Below are 20,845 nucleotides of genomic sequence, written 5' to 3'. Positions count from 1 at the left end.
GTGGTCTTGTCCTCTTGATCCAAGAGGGAGCTCCAACTACACACACCACTCCCAAGAAGCAGAAAAGAAGGGGGAAACTAGACAGAGAATTCCAGCTTTCTCTTCAGGAGGGTTTCCAGAATTACCAGATATTCTTTGACTTTTCCATATGGGACAGGGTATACTCATTTAGCTAATCTAGTTTCAAGAGAAGCTTTCAAATACTATCTGTATTTAGCCTACCATGCACCTAACTAAAAATTGAGGATTACGGGAAGTTTTGCAAAAAGGGATGTCAGGATACACAGCAGTCTCTGACACTGTCCATCCTGTTGACTACCAAAAAATCCAATGTGCACTCCTCTTCCTATACAAGGAACACCCCAGAGCAGTCGACCTCAAAGTCCATCTGCTCCTTCCATTTAGCCCAGGTTCCAGGATCTCTGGGTGATGTGCTTTCTTCTCCTTTAAGACTTGTTGTTAGCTTTTTGTGGTCCAGGAATCTATACACTTAAAGGCAATTATCACCCTCAATACATTCAGGAGCGGAGTGACCATTAAAATTCCAATCAAGACTTCCTGTTCCCACTAATGGCAAGCTAGGTTATTTGGATTAAACTTTCAATTTTTAAAAAATTGAACTCTCACAGCTGGATACTTTTCCAATTTCTTAAATGAATACATACCAGAAAAGAAGTAAAAAAAATTACAAGGATGCCACTCAAATGAAAATAGAAGCCTAGAGCTAAAAGAACAGGTACTACACATTTGCCCTGGAGGCATTTCTCAAGTCAGGAAAATGTGAAGCTGCTTTGACATCCTCATGATCAGGGGAGAAAAAGCAAAGCCTCCAGGGATACAAGAAAAAGGAATTGGGAGAAGACCCTCCTTACATAAGTGGAGACCTCAAAAAGCTACACCCCTTGTGGTGAGAGGACTAGAGGACCCTGTAAGTTTGTTCTCAGCTAGAATTGGAAGTGCCTTCCTGATCTTGCGCACCACAAGCCTTGAGCTTCATTTAACATAATCTTCAACAAGCAAGGCTCCAAGACTTCCTCCCTAGAGAAAAGCTACCTTCTTCAAATTCTACTAGTGTTATTATTTTTTTTTTACAAATGTTATTTCAAATATCATAACCAACACCCAAAGATAACCAGGCACACAAGAACACGACCCTACCAGTGAAAACCACCAAAAACAGCCTGTATAACAGATACAGTGATTGCAATGCTCAGACACACAGGATAAAGTATCTGTATTTGCTGTGTTGAAGTAAACAGAGTTAACTATAGAAACATAGTAAAGGATTCTGAGGTTAAAAAGTTTAGGTTTATTAGCTATGAACAGAGAGCAGGGTAATCAGAGTGCAGTGCCACCACGGGTTCTCCTCTGTGACCCAGAGCCTCAGACATGCCCCTTAAGTCAGTCCTTAACCCTGATCTCCCTCCTGCTCAAACACGGCTCCCTATTGCCTACAGGATAAACTACCTTATTATGAACTCTGAGAGAACCCACAATCAGCATGGGGCCTGTAGTCAGCTGGAAAGTCAGGGTCTTGGGCTCAGACATCAGCTTCCCCTCCCCTCACCCACCCCTGCGTGCCCACAGGTCCCAAGCGCCTCCTGCTGGCTCTCGGTGACGCTCCGACAGAGGAGATGTCACAGTTTCATCCCCAGGAATCCGTAAAGTGAGGCGTGTAGGGTCTGGGTCGCCGGGGTGCCGCGCTCAGCGGCTCCACGCGCAGCCAGAGTCCGCCCTCCGCGCGCAGGATCAGCTCCGGCTTCCTGCGCGGCTCCTCCTCGCCCGGCAGGACCCGGAAGCGCAGCAGCGTCAGCGCCAGGACCACCTTCATCTCGGTCATGGCGAACGTCTGCCCAATGCAGTTCCTGCGGGCACCAGTGGGGGCTCTGACTCGCCAGGGACCCCAGCAGGCCCCATGGTGCCCAGAACCTGGTCCGGGACCCTTTGCCCCGCCCGCAGGGATCCAGGAGGGGAGCAAACCATGCCTGGGACCCCCATGTGGGCTTGCCTATCCCCGAGCTTGGCTCGGACCCCAGCCCTGGACTCAGGCCATCAGACGGGGGAAGGGGCGCGGCTCATACCGCGGCTCATACCTCGTTGGACCTACCCTACCCCCACTTCCCAGACCCTTACCTCTAACCTCTGAGGAGGGGAGAGAAGGAGAGCCATCCTCAATTTCCCCCTTTCCCGCCACCCCAAAACCTTGTCTGGGATCTCAGTCCCAGACCCCTGCCCCACCGCCCCATTCCCACCTCGGTTGCCCCCTGAGCTCACCTGGGCCCCGCAGAGAAGGGAATAAAAGCCAAGGGTGACCTCTCCTTGATGTTTTCTGGGTCAAAGCGAAAGGGATTGTATACCTAAGGGTGGAGAGAGGCAAGGCTGCTGGGTGGGGTTTCCCAAGATACCCAGACAATCCTAGAAAAGACTGATGTGGATATAGTGGAAAGGGAGTGTCTGACTTCCCCAGTCAGGACCCTGCTGCTTCATTGGGTCGAGGGATGGAGAAGAGAGAGGAATAGCACCTCAGGGTCCGGCCAGATAGACGGGTTGTGATGAATCCCAAAGATGCTGATGACACAGATGTTCCCTATGAGGGAAAAGAGTAATAGTCAGGGTGAGGTCTCAGCTGATGGGACTACCACCCTCCTCCCCCTGATGCTGTGGACACCTTTGGGGATGACCCGGCCATCAGGGAGCCCGACGTCCTGGGTACTGCGGCGGGCAATGACTGTAACCGGTGGGTGCAGCCGCAGACTCTCCTTAATGCACATGGTCAGGAAGGGCAACTGGGCCAGGTCGTCCCTAAGGAAGACCCCCAACAATTATCCAGGGATCGAATCAAAGACTCCCCCAGCCCTCCTGCTGCCCCTGAAGACCCGCTCCCCATCTTGCTCTGACCCTCACTTCTATAACAAAATAAATTCCAGATGGGCCAAAGACTTAGGCATTAGAAAATCAAAATCACAAAAGTCACTAGAAGGAAATTTAGCCTGGTATTTTTGGAAGAATTTTTTTTTTAAGAATGTATTTATTTATTTGACAGACAGCACAAGCAGGGGGATTGGCAGGCAGAGGGAGAGGGGGAAGACGGCTTCCCACAGAGCAGGGGGAGCCCAATGTGGGACTTGATCCCAGGACCCCAGAACCATGACCTGAGTGAATGAGTGAAGGCAGTGGCTTAAGCAACTGGGCCTCCCAGGCACCCTAGAAGCATTTCTGAGCAAAGCACACCATTCACAGGAATCCTTGAAAGTATTAACATATTTGCATAAGAAAGTTTTTTAAGGTATACAGTTGGCTGAAAAGGGGAAAAAAATCTCTATACTGGACTTAAAAGGTTATTTGAACAAATGAGACCCACACTCTCAGGTGGGATGACCTAATATTATAAAGATGTGGATTCCTGCAAGTTAATTGATATATTCAAGGCAATCCAGTAAAAATCTAGTTGTTGTTTTTTTTTTTTTTTTTTGGAACTCAGTGATGTTATTGCATTTGAAGAAAAATAAAGTTCAAGAGCTATAGCAATTTAAAAACAAAAATTGGGGTGCCTGGGTGGCTCAGTGGGTTAAGCCGCTGCCTTCGGCTCAGGTCATGATCTCAGGGTCCTGGGATCGAGTCCCGCATCGGGTTCTCTGCCCCGTGGGGAGCCTGCTTCCTCCTCTCTCTCTCTCTGCCTGCCTCTCTGCCTACTTGTGATCTCTCTGTGTCAAATGAATAAATAAAATCTTTAAAAATAAATAAATAAATAAATAATAAAAAATAAAAAAAATTTAAAAAAAATAAAAATAAATAAAAAAAATAAAAACAAAAATTGAAGAAAGGGAATTCATCCACCAGAAAAAGCGTGGTATTAAAATAAAATAAAATAAAATAAAATAACAGCATGACACTGCAGGAAAACAGACCCATGGGACAGGATAGAGAGCTCAGAGACAGGCACATGGATATGTAAAAATGTAACATCTGTAAAGGAGGCCCCACAACCCCTGGACAATGGATGGCTCAGACAACGGATGATGTGGAAACAAAAAGAACTGAATTATCACACACTCCACATCAAGATGGAGTCTTCTCTTATATTTAAAAGATAAAACCATAAAGTTAAAAGAAGATATAACACAGAAGACATCTTTGTGACCTATGAGTAGGAAGGAATTCTTAAAACCCCCAACACATAAACTGGAAGACAAAAAAAAGAAAAGGAAAAATATGCACAGAATTAAGGATTTCTGTTTAACAAAAGACAGCAGGGACCAAATTAACATTCAGAGGAGAGATTCACAGATTATCTGCAATAGCTAGATAGTTCTAGAACAGCATCTTGAATATACAAGAAATTCCTGCAAATCAACAAGAGAGATGACAGGGGCTCAAGAGATAAGCAGACAAAGAACATGATCTAGGAATTCACGGGAGCTCATACTCAGAGATTTAAAACATGAAGAGAAGCTCAAAGTCGCTGGTTATGAGAGAAATGGAAAATATCTAGCAATGAAATATTATCTCACATCTACTCAAGGGGAGAATTAACAAGGTGGGTGATGGTTAGGATTAAGTAGCTGAGGTGTAGGGGTAGAGAGACCTCATGCGCTGATAGTGAATGTATGGACAGGAACGATCACTCTAGAAGGCATCAGTGTGATCAAGGAAAGGTAATGGGTGTTTTACAACCTAGCAAGCTGGCTCTTGGGCACAGAACCCTGAGAAAGTCTCAGACAGGTAGATAAAGACATGCACACCAAGATATTCACTGCAGTAATGAGACAGAAGCCTCCTGGGTATTAAGCTTTGAGGGACTGGAGAGGGAAGTTCTATATGACATTTCAAAGCAAGAACCTAAGTGCAACACAGAACCAGGGATGTCTAATAAAATCATAGTGCTATGTTTCTGAAAAAGGTAAGAACCAGCAGGACCTGATCTGTGATATAACACATATTTGTGAATTTTAAAATACATCCACCCAAAACAACAAATTATGCAAACAAAAGGATTAAATGCTCTAGAATCATACAGGTGGAGGGCTGGAAGTGGAGAACTGGGATCAATGGGAATAAGTAAGTATTGTATAGAAAAATGATGATAATTAGTCATGAATTGAGGGCCACGGCTAACTTCATCTTTGGCACCTGATGCCCAAATAACTAACTAATTAAAATTGTCAAGAGTATTTTTCAAACTACCCAATCCAATCACAGAATCAAATGAAATAAGTTAAAATGCAAGAAAAAATGCGAAGTAATGAGACAGGACCAACTTTATCAAGTATGAAAATGTTTTTTAATATGATCAGGAAGATTACTTAGTACTTACGTTTGAATATGTGAATAGATAGAACAGAATGAAGTCCAGAGATAAACCCTAACATGCAAACAAATTTAATTTATTGTAAAACTGTTTTTTAAAATCCTAAGACAAATACAAAAATACGTATCAAATTCTGTTGAAATAATCAGTTAACCATTTGGAGAAAAAAACAGATCCTAATTCAGCACTTAGACCAGTATGGATTTCATATGGAAAAAGGATTAAATGTAAGAAATAATAATAAAAATATTAAATAAAATTTAAGTTAAATAACATTTTTAAATAAATAAATCCACTAGAAGAAAATCAAACAAGTTTTACAGTTTAGCATTAGTGTGAAGGGCTTATCCAAGCATTAAAAAAAAAAAAGAAGAAGCTATTAAAAAAGCTAATAAATGTGACTATAAAGAAATGAATGAAACTAAAGTCAAGTCAAAAGACATCCTGGGAAAGAATTTTTGCATAATATAAAAGCAACTAGGGGCGCCTGGGTGGTTCAGTTGTTAAGGGTCTGCCTTTAGCTCTGGTCATGATCCTGGGGTCCTGGGATGGAGCCCTGCATTGGGCTCCCTGCTCAGCGGGAAGCCTTCTTCTCCCTCTCTCTCTGCAGCTCCCCCTGCTTGTGTTCCCTCTCTCGCGGTCTCTCACTGTCAAATAAATAAAAATCTTTAAAAAAATAAAAAAATAAAAAAGCAACTAATGCTGGGACGCCTGGGTGGCTCAGTGGGCTAAGCCTCTGCCTTTGGCTCAGGTCATGATCTCAGGTTCCTGGGATCGATCCCCGCATCGGGCTCTCTGCTCAGCAGGGAGCCTGCTTCCCCCTCTCTCTCTGCCTGCCTCTCTGCCTACTTGTGATCTCTATCTCTCTCTGTCAAATAAATAAATAAAATCTTTAAAAAAAAAAATAAAGAGTCCTTATAAATCAGTAAGAAAAAAAAACTCAAAGTAAAAAGGTCAAATTACGCAAACTGATGCTTCGCAGGAAAAGAAATATGCATGGTTCATAAACATATGAAAATAGTGCTCAGTTTTACCCTACTTAAAGTGATATTTATTAGAATAACAAAGTATTATATTCACTTATTTAAAGTTTTATAACGCACTGTCAGTGAAGATGCAAGGAAACTGCACTCTGAAAATCCATTTGTAGGAGTGGATTTGCCAAGAGCTCCTAAACTGTGAAAACTCAAATGGTCTTTGATGCAGTAACACCACTTTTAGAAATTTGTTCTGGAGAGACATCCCCACACATGAGCAAAAGTCAGTGTACATGGATGTTTCCTACATCATGTTTATTATAGCAAAAGCTCCCAAATTACAAGTGTCTATCAACAGAGGAATGTTTAGATAAATCACAGTACATCCGTGTGGTAGAATACTATACAGCTATCAAAAAGGAGGCAAGAGGAATCACTAGTCCTAACATACACTGCAGGACAAATCCATACAGAGATGCTGAAAGGCAGTTCAGCAATATCTATCATAGCCACAGATCTTCACATAAATGTCCCAAACAGAGGGCTGAGCTGAATAATTTATGCAATGCTATACAGCACTCAGAAAGGCGCTCTAGATGCAATATTGAGTGAAAAGAACAAGTGACCAAATGTGTGAGCATGTATTTCTATTAAACTATAATAATTAATATAAATATGTAACTATAAGAATTTCAGAAAAGTCTGAAAGGACATATGACAAATTGATGTCCCCAGAGTTCCCTCAGGAGACAGGGCATTGATTAGGCTTGGAGGGAGGGCAACAAAGGTGAACCTAATCATCTCCACAGTGTTTCATTTTGTGCAGAAAAAATAAAAAGTCTTCCCATTACTGATTTTGTAATTCAAATTAATTTCCCAAAATTTGTATCTTGGGAAAAAAATGAAAAGATCTTGAAGTTATATTGTCAACGTGCATGCCTGAATGTTCTGTGTCTACTCTTAGTTGTAGAAAGAAAACTGAAGTAAGAATTGGTGGACAGATACATGTTGGCATAGACTGAAGGACACAGGAAACCATCAAAGGTGGGGATGGGGTTGGGGTGCTGGCATAAGACAGAGGATTATGCGAAATAATAGAAGAGGTTAACCTTCTACTCCTCTTGCAATTTACATGTACACAAATCTTTGTGTTGTACACCTTAAATTTACACAATATTATGTGTCAACTATATCTCAATAGAGCTGAGAAAGAAAAAAAGACAAAGCCTTATATCCATGATAAACCACTTCATATTATTTGAATTTTTACCAAGTGCATAACTGTTTGAAGTTGGAAGAAGCAGAAAAACACTTCTCCACTTCACAGAGCTGCTATGCTGAGCAAAGCCTTGAAGTTGAGGGCACTACTTCCAAAGTATTCGGTCTAGTATCTCCTCTGCATCCTTCAGCCCTTGGCCCCAAATCTGCACCCTGGGCTCCCAAGCTCCAGCTCATCGCCTCCAGTTTGCCCCTATAACTACATAATTTTTAATAATATCGACTTTTCTCTCCTCTGCTCAAACATCTCCCATGACTCCCCATTGCCATCCTATGTTAACCACGAATCTCCCTTCAAAAAAAAGCTTGCTGTCCAGCGGCAAGGAGTGCAGTTGGCTGACAGCATCAGTTATAGGGTCTCTGGGATCCGTGGCAGTATTCAAGCCAAGCTCATGCTTTTTTAGGTAGCTCCCAGCCAATGACAGGGCATGATGGGTCCCTACTTCCTGACCATTTCTGCGCAAATGTAAGACTCTCCTAATGGCAGCATCCCTGCCCACGTTTATTTTATCTTTTATCCAATATTGGCTTCCCAAAGGACTTGAACTGCCACCTTTGGAAATTCTTCACATGGTTTCCAAAGCATTCCTAAAAGGACTTCCATTACCAGCTCTAGCCTCACTGGGAGCCCCTCTGATTCTTTACACTCTAAATTTCATGAAGATCCAGCCTACTTTTACCTCCTGCCAAACATGCCAGGCTCACTCCTGTATGCCTCTATCCTGGCCTTTGCACAAGGTATCCCCAAGGCCTGGAGCACGGTCCACTACCCAAAACCAGAGTGGTAAATTCCTGTTTGCTGCTTCACTGCCCAACCTCACCCACCTTCTTTCCTATCCGCCCCAGATTTGCCCAGGTAAGACTTGAATGGGACTGGACACAGAGTTGGGAGAGGGCAAGCAGTCTAGACACGTTTATTGAACAAAGAAATGGGTGATTTTTTCACACCCAAAAACTTCTTGTGTCTCCCTATAATAGATTGTTAGGCGGTAATTGGATATAAGAGCAAAAATTAAGGGGAGTGAGGATCTTTCGGCACAACATGCAACTCCAGACAGAAAGCAAGGGAGAGGAGAATTTCATTTACTGAACACATACATGCTGGATGCCATCTGCTCTAAACCCATTGTCACAGTTCTCCAAGCAGTCCTATGGAGGAGATATTCCCTGCCCCACCCCCATTTACAGAGGAGAAAAGGTATTGAGAAGAGGGAACTGATTTTATTAAAGTTACATAGCAAGTAAGCAGAGAATGAAATGTGGACACTCAGATCTTTCTGTTGCATATGCCTAGAAGATTTCCCTGCTCTCCAGGCTAGGTACCAGGCTGCCTCTAGGCTCTGCTCTTATTTCCAGGAAACAATAATGACAGAATTAAGAAAAAGTTCTTTTCTCCCCCCAGCTGGGGAGCAAAGCCAAAGAGAGAGGTTCAGGAACAAACCATGAGGACCTGCACTCACCATTCAATCTCTTGAGGCTCACGGTCCCTCAGGAGCTCTTGCACCTCCTGCCGACAGCGCTCCTGGAATTCTGGGTGCTTTGCAAGGTTGTACAGGACCCAGGAGAGGCCACTGGCGGTGGTGTCATGGCCTGAGAAGCAGTCAGACGGGCTTGGGTCTCTGGGCTTGTTCAGCACCAGAAGGTGGACAGCGCCTTTAATTAAGGCCCCCAGGGAGGATGGGGTGGGGTGGGCTGGTCCAGGGTCCACCTACCAAGTTCCTGGGATTGGACAGACCCCTGCCAGACCCCTGCCTCACTCCCCCATAGTCCCACACTGGGATGCTCACCCTCAAACATGAAGGTGTCAGCCTCTGCTCGGATGTCCTCATCTGACAATTGTTTTCCATCTTCATCCTGGAAAAAGGGCAAGACCTCTTGAATCATGCCAGCTCTGAGGGTGTCTGAGTCTAATCTGAAACAGTCCCTCAGGCTCCATCATCAAAGTAGGATCTGTCCTTCATCATCTCTACAGCCCACCCCACAGGTCTCCTCCCTGGTCTCCAGCCTTTTATTTATCCCTTCCACACTGCCTTCGACAGAGTCATGTCTAAAACATATCACTGACCCATCTCTCCCTTTCTCAAGCACCTTCCGTGGTTGCCCAGTGCCCTGCAGGTCAAGTCCAAGTCCTTCCACGTGACATTTGAAGTCAAGGTCCACTCTATCTCTTGAATTCTGATCCCAGGGAAGCCCACCTTGGCCAGCAGGAGCACATCAATGAAGTCCAAAGTCTTGGTCTTAGCCTTGGCCTTGAGGAAGTCATGGGAACCCCCGCTAATGAGGGCACGGCGCCGCTCCTGGATGACAGCATCTGTGAAGTTGTGCACCAGGTTGCAGGCCCTGCGGAAGCGCCACCCATCGGGAGTGAGATTGTATAGGAAGTCCATGGGCAGGAAGATCTGCTCTTGCCGTTTCACCACAAGGGCACTGAGTTCCAAGATGGCAGCAATATATTCACTGGGACTCCTGCAGGGCCAGGCCAGAGAGAACCTTAAGAAACACCTTTTTAACCCACATGAAACCCCAGGAGTACCTTCCAACCAGAAAACCAGAAGCACTGTGGCAGACACTTTGCTCATCAGAGCCCCATGGCCTTTATCCAAAACAAGAGAGTTCTCCAGGCATGTTTCTCCCTCTACATCCCACCTCTATGACAGCCTCAGGTCCCAGACTCCAGGGTAGAGCTTGGGCATCATGCTTGTCTCCTCTCTTTCCTACACAGTATCTGACCCTGCCCATTCTTCCTTAGTCTCTCCCAAATCTGCCCCATATTCTCCACCAAATTCAAGCCTCCTCCTCTCCATGGTCTCCTTGAATTCTGTGTCTATACTAAACAGCTGGTCTTCTCTAGAGTCAGATATCCAAAAACAGCTTTGACCATGACCCTCATCTATTCAAACACCCTCCATGCCTCCCTGGAAACCTCAGGAGAAATTTCATATGCCTTTGTCTGGATTTGAATGTCCTTAAGATATAGCCCCTGCCAAGCCCTCCAACCTCATTCCCAAGGTGGCTCCTCACTATGACACATGCTTTGCTCATCCTAGCCCCCTGGACTTTATCAAACATTTCTACCTACCTGAAACGATCACTTGCTCTCTTTCCCTTCCTTGTCCTTCAGTGTCTACTTCTGATCCATCTCCTCCAGGAAGTCCCTTCTGATTGCCCTGGTCAGACCTCCCTTCCCCATCCACCCCCTTGGGTCTATGGTTCATGTTCCCACACCCTGGAAAGACTCACTCCTGGCAATTGCTGTCAAAACTGAAGACACATTTCTGCAGACTGTCCAGGGTCATGAGGCTGATGTGCTCAAACATGTCTAGACGGGCACTGCCTTCCAAGGCCAGATGCTGCCACTTGGTCTGGACAGAGAAAGGGGCAAATCTGGGGCTGGGACCTGCCACTCCTGAGCTCCTCCTCAGCCCAACCACCAGGTTGGACTCCCCCAGGCCCAGCCTCCCAATCCTCCACCCCAGACACCCAACACCAGGAATGACCAGGCTTGGGTGAAAGTGGAAACTGTTACTATTAAGATGCCATTAAGGGGTGGGGGGGAAGACCCTGTGGCCGGGAGTCAGGAGACCTGAGTTCAAAACCTGGCTCTGCCTCCTATACTCTGTGTGCTCTTAGTCAACTCATTCCTCCTGTCAAAGTTCACTGGGCTCTATCTGTCAAACTTTGGTAACAGGATGACTTGCTTTGGTGTCAGACAAACCAGATTGGAATCCCAGCTTCACTTATTAGTTTACTTGCTAGCTATGTGAACAGGGGCAAGCGCTCTAATCTCTCTGAGCCTCAATTTCATCACTTGTAATGGGGCAATAATAATCATCTCTAACTCATATGGTTGTGAAAATTAAATTAGACAACATATGCAGTACGACTGGCACATAATTTCTGATAGACAGCACGTGCTGAATAACTGTTAGCTCTCATCCTCATCTTCGTCATTATCATAGTGGTAGGTGACTGCTGCAAAAATGTCCCCATTTTTTTGTCCCTCCCTATACCTTCACCCTTTGCAATGAAATTGTGCGGGTCTTCCATTAGGAGGTAGAACCTTTTTCTCCAGCTCTTGAGCTGAATGTGGGACTTGCTTTGGCCAACAGAAGAAGGTGGAGGTAGGTCATAGTTGCCCGTTCTGAAATTAAACTTCAAGAGATATTGCATGTTTCTCTTCATTCTCTTGGAGCCTCCACTGTGTGATCAAGCCCAGGCTAGCTTATTGGAGGATGAGGGATAAATGCAGGCATCCGGCTGTTTCACCAAGGCAATCCTCAACCAGTGCACAAACATGCAGCAGAGCTGAGCCTGGACGAGCAGAGTTGTCTCCCAAACCCGCCCATGACCACAGATGTGTGAGTGATTCCAGCCAAGATAAGAACTACTCTACTGATTCATCATCTTGGAAGCAACAACAAACATTCATTTTTTTCAACCCAGTGAGTTTTAAGGTGAATGCTCTGCAGAAAGAGCTACTATACAATCTTCATCATTTATGTCTTGAATTTTACAGTTTCAGTGAAGCAGACTAGAAACTAAAACATTCTGAGTGCCTTTTATGTGCCAGGATCATGATTCCATTATATCACCTTGACCACTCTTTAAGCCGGGCTTATCACTCACACACACACACACACACACACACACACACACACACACACACACACACTTTACAGATGGGGAAACGGAAGGTTGGAGAGAAAAAGGAATGGCCCTAAAACCATACAGCAAAGCCAGGACTCCAGATCATATGTGTCTGAGGCTACTTCCCTTTTCCCAAGGCCCCAGCTGGGACTCTGGATTTAAGGAACTCACATGCATGATGCCTGCACTTTTGTTGAAAATCTTCACATAGGGTTTCAAGATGTCAAAATGGAAGGCAGGTGTCAGCAAGCGACGGTGGTGACTCCACTTGTCACCAGCACTCAGCAGGAGCCCATCCCCTAGTAGAGGCAGTCACAAGGAATGGACAAGGGCAGTGCCTTCCCCTGAGACCTCAAGGTCAACCTTGAGGTCAACCGACCCCCTTCACCAACAGTTACTCACCTAGCCAGGGCTTCAGGAGGTTGTAGAGAAACATATCCTTGGGTATGATGGTGGCTGACACAAGAGACAGACAATCAGGAGCCATGGAAAAAAGGTGGGGAGGGGCTTTTGGTTGGGAGGTGGACGATCCCAACCAGCGGTCTGCATACCCCCTCCCAGCCCAGCATAGCAGGAATGGCAACAAGAGCAGAGGAAACAGAGAGGAGCGGGCAGATGAAGGGGGCCCAGACCAGGCTGCAGCACAGAGCAGAACAAAGGCAGAACACCCCCATGTACTTAGATGCACCCTAACATGGCACAACACACCCCAGCACATCTTGACATGGCTCCTACCTGCTCCAACGTGTTCAAAACCCCTAACACAAATCCACAAAATGTCCTTACTGGGACCTAGGCCACCTCATCTGTCCCAGAACCCCTGACATCTCCTGTAACAACTGACATGGCCCCACCATGTGTGAACATGTCCTGCCATGAAACAACATGTGTAACACACACTGACAGGACACAATGTGCTCTGACATGGACCCCAAGACAACCTGACATGACCTCCGTGTGACCCACAAATGGTCCAGACAGGATTTAAAGTTCCCATTAATGTCCCAGACATGGCCCAGGCATGACCTAGCTTTCCTCAGTATCCTCTTCCACCTCATACTGGCCATTAAATGCTTAGGTAAGGAGTTCCTATGCCCTTAAAGAGACCAAAGGATGCTGCCACCCTCAGATGCTGAGCTCCACCCACCACGAAGAGCTGCCCTTGGGCTCTAGACCAACCCCCCACGGTCAACTAGACAGCTGACCAAACTGAGATCTGGTAGGCATTCCCCCAAAATACTCTGGCCATCTTCATACCCCAAATCCCTTTCCAGCTTAGAGTCCCTTCTGGCAGAGGCAGCTAGAGCAGCCAAGAACACACAAAAGAGGGAAGCTTCAACATACTATGTGGCCTTCAGAAGTTATTATGTCTCCTTGAGCCTTGGTTTCCTCACCCAAGAAATGCCCACCTAGCTGTGATGCTGATGGCTGAACATCTGTGGTATCTACTTGCCCAGCATCCATCCCCTTCTAGAACTAGCATCTCATTGCTCCTCCACTCTCAATCCAAGTAATTAGGAGGTTGACCATGCCATCCCACTCACTGTTCCAGAGCTAAGCATATGACCCTAAGCCTCAGCAATCAAGTCTCAGTGACTAGATGAAAAACTGGTCTCTGTGACCCAGGTCAGGCCAATTTAAAAGAATCCTGCAACTTTTTCCAGGTCTGCAGAGAATGAACTCACATTTCCATGGGAGCTGAGCTTCTCGGACTCATCTTTATCAGCATGAAAATGAAGGTGTCAGAGAGGAACACAGAACTACAAGATGAAGACAGATTCCCAATGGCACTGTTTGAAGACCTAGATCCAACTGTGTCAACTATACCTAAAGACAATATTCTCTCAGCTTTTCAGTCAATAGATTCACTTTCTGTACTTAGACCAACAGTGTTGAATTTCTGCCACTCAAAACTGAAAGGCACTGGCAACCAGAGAGAGCCAGGGACCTGCCTGGAATCATTCATTTGGTTATTGGCAGGTCTCTGTCAACATTACCCATTTCCTTGTTCAACCTGGTCTGTCCAGGAATGAGAAGAGCTGGGAGCAGGAGCAGGGGAGAGACTAGGCTAGGGATCCTGGGAGAGATACCTGGGGCCTGGAGCAGGGGTGCAACAAAGGTCGGGTGGACGAGCCGCAGTACAGGGTAGAAGGGCCCCATCCACCAGAGGTGAACATCACGGAAGTAGTGGCCCAGATCCTCTATCATCCGCAAGCCCTCCTCATTGCTCTTCACCTGGAGATGGGAGGGCCAGGGGAAGATGGGTGGGAAGAATGAGGCCAGGTCAGGCAGGAGACCCCAGAGCTCACAAATGTCCACTGCAACCCTCCACCCACCACACCCCCTCCTCCACTTCCCTTTCTGCCCACATTAGTCTACACTTCTATATCTCACTAAATCAGCTTCGTTCTGTTGGTCTGTTTGTCTTTTTGTGTGTCTATCTCAAAGTCTCTCCCTTTCTCCTCACTCTCTTCATCTGTTTCTTTAGATGTTGATAGATAGCTAGAGGATGATGATGATAGACAGATGATAGACAGATAGACAGACAGCTAGATGATAGAGATAGATGGAGATAGAAAATGGAGGAATGAAAGAGGATGGATGGATGGATGGATGGATGGATGGATGGACGGATGGATGGATGGACAGATGGATGGATGGACAGATGGATGGATAGACGGATGGATGGATGTGTGGATGGATGGACAGATGGATGGATGGATGGATGGATGGATGGATGGATGGATGGACAGATGGATGGATGGACAGATGGATGGATGGACAGATGGATGGATGGATGGATGGATGGATGGATGGATGGACAGATGGATGGGTGGACAGATGGATGGATGGATGGATGTGTGGATGGCAGGACAGATGGAGAGAGTCAAGAGATGGATGGATAGATGATAGATATGTGTTTGCATCTGTGTATGTGTGTTTCTTTTACACTCTTGTGTATGTCCTCTGTCTCCCTCACTTTGTATCTCCCTCTTTCTTCACCCATGTTTCTCTCTCCATCTCTCCTACTCCCTGAGTCTGTGTCTCCTCACCTCCACACCCTCCATGGCTCCCCAGAGCCCTCAGAATAAAGTCCCTGCCCCTGCTGCCTCTGCTGTCCCCTCCACCTTTTCCTGCGTCTCACCAGCATTGCTCTCACTGAACTGAACTCCTTGTTGCTCAAAAACCAGGTGCTAGCTCTATCCCCTCCAGGCCTTTGAGTGGGCTGTTCCTCTCCACAGCATACACTTTATCTTTTTTCTTAAAAAAAAAAAAAAGAAAATTCCTACCCATCATTCCAGACCCACTTCCAGTGACTCCTCCTCCAAGAAATCTTCCAGCCTGCCCACACAGCAGAGGCCTTGCTTCCCCCTGGGTTCCCGCAGCCCCTGTCTCTCCCTCAGACCCATTCTAACCACACAGAATTGGGGATGTGTCTAGTTCTATGTGCCCAAGACTGAGGTTCCTCCAGGACAGAGCCTGGACAGAGCCTCTCCCAGCATCCCGAAGCAGTGTGCAGAAAGAAATAAATGACCGAGGGCACCTGAGAGCAGGAAGGGCCTTGGCATCTACAGAGGCTGCCCAGAAGCTTGGTAAGGAGGGGCCTGTAGCCCTCCGATGCTGCTACAGGTCCCACTACCACGTATTCCAGGTGGGTACCTGTGGCACGGTGACAGATCAGGCAATGTCAGGATTGCAAAAAATGGTGAGAGCCCAGGCAGAACATAAGTCCCTGGGTGTAGATGACCACCAGCTGACTTATGACCCTCAAGCCCTGCTCTGTGGGGGGGTAGGGAATGGAGAGAACTAGAAGGAAACAGGGACTGTCACTTCCCCAGAAGAAACCACAGCATGTCCCCCTGTAGCCTCTACAGTGGGCTGAGTGTCCAGAATCTGCATGGATGGAGGGAATCTCTGTTTTCCTCCTGCTCCTTCACTCTGGGTACAGGAGGGTCCTGGAGGCCTCTCCATTCCCAAGGGCGCACCCCAGATCACAGGGAGAAGACATGCTTTCTGCGCACAGAGAGGCTGACCTTGGCTTGAGAAGTTAGATTCTTCTTCTCCTGGGAGTGGTTCCAATCTCAGCAATGTCCCCATGGAGGAGGTTTGTGGTCAGCACAGTGACCTCAGGATTTGTCCAGGGGCTCATTCCCACACCCTGTCATGTCCTGGCCAGTCTACACAGTCCACAGTTCCCACACGGTGAAGGGTCTGCAGACCTTCCAGCCCTGGCAGGCCCCAGCAGACAGACATGAGCTCTGCTCATCAGTCAGGAAGGCAGCTCCCACCTGTGAGCCCCTACTTCCTGCCTGGCTGTAAACAGAGTATCCTGTCTGTCTGTCTTTCTACCTATCTATCTCTTTCTATCTCCCCTGCACCTATGGACTCTCCCATCAGTCATGTCATTTACAAATTAAGAAACCAAGGCCACATCCCCCAAAAGGAGAAGTGGTTAGCTCCTGGGAAGGGTTTAGCTGCTGGGAAGACATCATCTCCAGTCCTCCATCCCTCCAGGATGCCTCATCCTGGCCTTACAAATACTCCCAGGTGCTCCAGACAGGAGAACAGAAGTCATTTTCACCTTTTTGACTGCCCCCTGATCCCCAAGGACCCTGAGACACTTGATGACTTTGGCCCAGAGAGGGAGGGTGATTCAGCTGAGGTCACACACACAGCAAGAGGGACTAGCAGAGAAAGAGTGACCCAGAGCAGTTTCCATGGCAAAGCCCTTAGAGGAAGACATAGGACCTGTGGTAACTTTATGACATTTCTGCTACTTCCAGGGCTTGCTGAGAAATTTCCAAGACCCAGAATTTTAGGCAACCTTCAGCACAATTTCGGGACATCTTATTCTGTAATAAGCTGGTCTGCAGGAGGGGAAGGGAGAAGCTGGACACCCATCCCTTTGGCATTGGATGACCAAGAGAGGCGATAGTAAGTTCACCCAACCTAGGACATGGCCTCCACCATGACATCATCAAACATTTATTAAGTTTCAACTGTATGTCAGCTCCTGAGCTGTGCATTATAGATATCATGGCTATCCCCCAGTGCTACTGTCTAGTGGGAGAGAGAAATAATACAGTAATAATTGGACAAGAGAAATAATACAGTAATAATTGGACAATTAACTGTTTAAGCTTGAGCAGGACCAAGTCAGAGGTCAAGTTCTAGTGGGGGGAAATCAAGGGAGGCTTGGAGAAGTTACACTTGAGCTGAAGATTGGACGAAAAGGAGGGATCAACCCAGTGGCTACAGGAAGGGAAGCCCTTCCTGGCAAAGGAGCAGCATATGCAAACGCCCTGAGGTAGAAAGGGTTTGGCTTGTTGAGAAGAGAAAGCAGAAGCTTGGAGTATCTGGGGTATGCAGTGGGCCTGGCAACATTTAGTCTCTATGTTCAGAACGATGCGCAATCTCATACAATGGTTTTCAGCCAAGCAATGGTATTCACAAAAGCTAAACTTCAGAAAAATCTCTCCAGGGCTCAAGAGAGGAAGGGTGACAGGGGACAAGAGTGGCCATAAGGGGCACGAGCAGTCAGAGGGACAGCTTCCTGGAGAAAGACGCCGGTGGATGTGGCGGGAGAAGTGGCAGGAGGCTGCAGAGAAGGGACAGACTGAGGAGAGGCTGTGGAGGCAGCATGTCTGGTCATGCTGAAGGACCTGACTGCAGGAGAGAACAGAGCGGGGCCAGGGGCCCCGAAGTGTGAGAAGTGGGCAAAAGAAGGATGGGCAAGACTGAGGGTGGGACAGCACCAGGAAGGGACCCCGAGTTCCGACTCTGACTTGGTAGAATGAGATGCATAGGAGACCCCACCTGAGAAAGGGAGGCTGGGGCCGCGGAGATCTGAACTTGAACGTGTAATTCACTTGGGAGCCAGAGCCTGGGGTAAGGTAATGGCCTTGGGAGCCAGAGAAGAAGGAAGGCGGATTAGAGCCCTGAGGGCTCCCCACGTGTTAAGGGAGGGTGAAGAAGGAGCCCAGGGGAGCCCAGGGGAAGGGCTGTGTGCTAGAATGCTACAACCCGGAGAACAAGGACGTTCGGGGCTGATGCGGTGGTCCACAAGGCCAGACTGCTTCTGAGAGGTGACGAAGTCCTGCTCGTCTTGTGGGACAGGCATGGGAACCAAGCTGGAGCAGGGAAAGATGGGCCAAATGGGGGCACTAAGTGAAATAAGTTTGGCCATTAAGGTCCAGGCCAGAGTGATTCCTGGTCAAATTTTTTTTTTTTAAGATTTTATTTACTTATTCATTTGTCAGAAAGAGAAAGAGAGAAAGCCCACAAGCAGGCAGAGAGGCAGGCAGAGGCAGAGAGAGAGGCAGGCTCCCTGGGGTCATGACCTGAGCCGAAGGCAGTGGCTTAACCTACTGAGCCACCCAGATGTCCCTGATTCCTGGTCAGCTTTTATCCAGGTTGAGCAATGGAGCCCACTGATATCCCTTGGGGGTGGAAGACAAGATTACAAAAGGAGGAAGGGGAGGAAAAGGACAGACAGCCTACATCCATCCTCCAGCCCAGCTGCGCCCCCATGGGGGGAGGGGAGAGAAGGGCAGAAGTCATAGTTGATTGCTGTGGGACAGGAGCACCTGCTGGCCTCAGGCCAACAAAGATGGACCAGGCAGGGAGTGGACCCTGGACAGTGGGCCTGGGGAGACTGTGGGGGCATCAGGGGACCCGGCTCCTGTAGCCCTTCGCTGCCGTCCCAGGCCCCAGCCAAATCCCTGATCCCCATCCCAGATTCACCTTGATACCCCAGACCCGTTCCCCCACCCACACTCACCAGGCCCAGGTGACCCCAAAGCCAGCTGCGCCTCGGAGGCTGCGGGAAACACCGGAGGCGGCAGCAGTTGTCATAAAAGCTGTGGCTCCAGGTCAGGATGCGGGCCAGCAGCCAGGCGGCCCCAGCCAGCAGCAGGAGGTGCCACGGGGAGGCTGCCAGCTGCCCCGGTCCCAGCCAGGACAGGCTCAGCTGTGACATCCTGGAGCAGAGGGAATAGAGGGTGAGTTCCTAAGACCCAGGAATGGGGCAGAAAGATGAGCTCCCCGGACTGCTCACTAACAGAGGGAGAGGGCCCCGATAGGAGGGACAGGGACCGGGACAGGATGGGAGGGGCAGGGAGAGGCAGAGAAAGTGAGCACTGTGAACTGGGCAAACATTTGGGGTTGGGGGCAAAGGGGGAGGAGGATCAGGAGAATTCCAGAGGAAGAGGGAGAGATTGGGGTGAAGGAGGTAGAAGAAAAAGACTGAAGAAAAAGCACCCGAACGCAATCTGTGGGAGGTTGCCAGGAGGTCCGCTTACAAGGAAACCACCACCCCCCACCCCTCCCACCTCACCCCACCCCCCCAACCCCTCCCCCGCCGCCAGTCGGATTTCTGGAGTCACTTCTGCCTGGGGTAGTGCCCCGCCCCACCACCCCCTCCTCGCCACCAGAACACTCTCAGCCCTGCCCGCCCCACCCGGTCATCTTCTTCCACTGGCACAGATTGCACACAAGCTCCACCCCCTCCCACCCACCCCCAGGAAGGTCCTTGTCCCCCGCCCCTGACCTCTGAACTGGGGGAGGCTGGGCTTGGCTGCGTCAGCCAATGGCAGGATGCCGGTCAGCCACCTCCCCACCTGGCAGCCACCCAAGACCTGAGGACAGAGCCAGCGGGATACACAGAGAAACCAGTCCAGGGTCACATGGCGGGGTACTGGATCCTCAGAACTCAGCCCGACCCACGTGGTGGGGGTGACTTGGGGGATGGGCAAAAGGGACTCTGGGCTCCCAAGTTAACAGCCACCCCTGCCCTTTCAGAGCTAGGGTGCAGCAGGTAAAAACTTGAACTTGAGAGTTTAGGTGTCAGGAGAACAGGATCGGACCCAAAACTTAGCTGGGGCTCCCCTCCGTATGCGTGAGTCATCAGGGTGGCCTGCACTAGTTCTTAGCACAGAACCAGGAAGCCTCTGGCCTCTGGACATCACACCCTGGCAGGAGTTCAAGTCCTGCCTCCAAGCAGCCCAGGGCCTGGGCTGAGACATGACTGCTGGGGCAGGAACAAAGGAACAGGCCTGGCTGGGGATTACCTGCGTCAGATTCAGGGGGTCAAGGGTCCAGTCAGAAGGGTGCATGTGGGGTGAGGATGTAAGGCTGCAGGGGGTCAGGGGGCCAGGAGAGGATGTGGCCAGACAGAGGAAGCAGAGCTTCCTCTCCGTGGAGTTCTGCCCGGTCCTGGCTGTGACTGTGAGCTGTGCCAGCTCCCTTGGGCTCAGTCTTACCATCTGGGAAATGGGATGCCAAAGGAGAGCCTGAGAGGGGGCACATCATATCCAGATCCTGTCCTGAATTTCCCTGAGAGGTGGTCTCAGCCCCTCATGAGGTCTCCCCATGTCAGGCTCCAAGGTGAGGGTGAGTTTGAAGGGTGGACCTGCTGAGCGAGAGAACTAGAACCCACATTTTTCCTGCAATGACAGGACGCCAGGGAAATGCATTTCCCTTCCGGGACCCACACATGCGCTCCAGCCCCGCCTGATCCAGCCACAAGTGGCTGCTGGAAGCCTTCTGCAAGCTGAGGTACACTGCCCTGGATATTCCTCCTGCTCTGCGGCTGGAGAGGTCTGAGGAGGAACGGGAAGAAAGAGGAGGAAACAAT

The 20,845-nt window shown here is 48.4% G+C and overlaps 2 protein-coding genes across 8 annotated transcripts in view; both read right to left on the bottom strand.

Annotated features, from left to right (window-relative positions):
• LOC116573875 (cytochrome P450 4F3) overlaps positions 1 to 13,563 on the bottom strand; it is a 46,854-nt gene extending 33,291 nt beyond the window's left edge. Inside the window, exon 1 of the mRNA XM_032314252.1 lies at positions 13,012 to 13,563. The gene's annotated coding sequence lies outside the window, so the exon portion shown is untranslated. The remainder of the gene's footprint in view (positions 1 to 13,011) is intronic.
• On the bottom strand, positions 1,290 to 19,750 carry LOC116573823 (cytochrome P450 4F3-like). 7 transcript variants are annotated; one of them, XM_032314174.1, is made up of 13 exons: positions 19,728 to 19,750; positions 18,992 to 19,190; positions 14,301 to 14,445; positions 12,613 to 12,666; positions 12,382 to 12,509; positions 10,804 to 10,925; positions 9,759 to 10,029; positions 9,351 to 9,417; positions 9,024 to 9,153; positions 2,669 to 2,802; positions 2,523 to 2,587; positions 2,275 to 2,357; positions 1,290 to 1,865 (listed from the first exon to the last, which is right to left on the bottom strand). In XM_032314174.1, exons 2-13 carry the CDS (start codon positions 19,187 to 19,189, stop codon positions 1,646 to 1,648), a joined length of 1,617 nt encoding a protein of 538 aa, XP_032170065.1. In that variant the 5' UTR covers position 19,190; positions 19,728 to 19,750; the 3' UTR covers positions 1,290 to 1,645. The 7 variants fall into 7 exon arrangements, with proteins under 7 accessions (XP_032170065.1, XP_032170050.1, XP_032170073.1 ...); XM_032314159.1 differs by lacking the exon at positions 19,728 to 19,750 and adding an exon at positions 19,670 to 19,720; XM_032314182.1 differs by lacking the exon at positions 19,728 to 19,750 and adding an exon at positions 19,670 to 19,720 and having other exon boundaries at positions 9,759 to 9,903.
• Between the last annotated feature and the right edge of the window lie 1,095 nt (positions 19,751 to 20,845).

Source organism: Mustela erminea, chromosome 1 (genome assembly GCF_009829155.1).
Source record: "Mustela erminea isolate mMusErm1 chromosome 1, mMusErm1.Pri, whole genome shotgun sequence".
In the NCBI taxonomy this organism is placed as follows: domain Eukaryota; kingdom Metazoa; phylum Chordata; class Mammalia; order Carnivora; family Mustelidae; genus Mustela; species Mustela erminea.
This window is presented reverse-complemented; position numbering and strand designations above follow the sequence as displayed.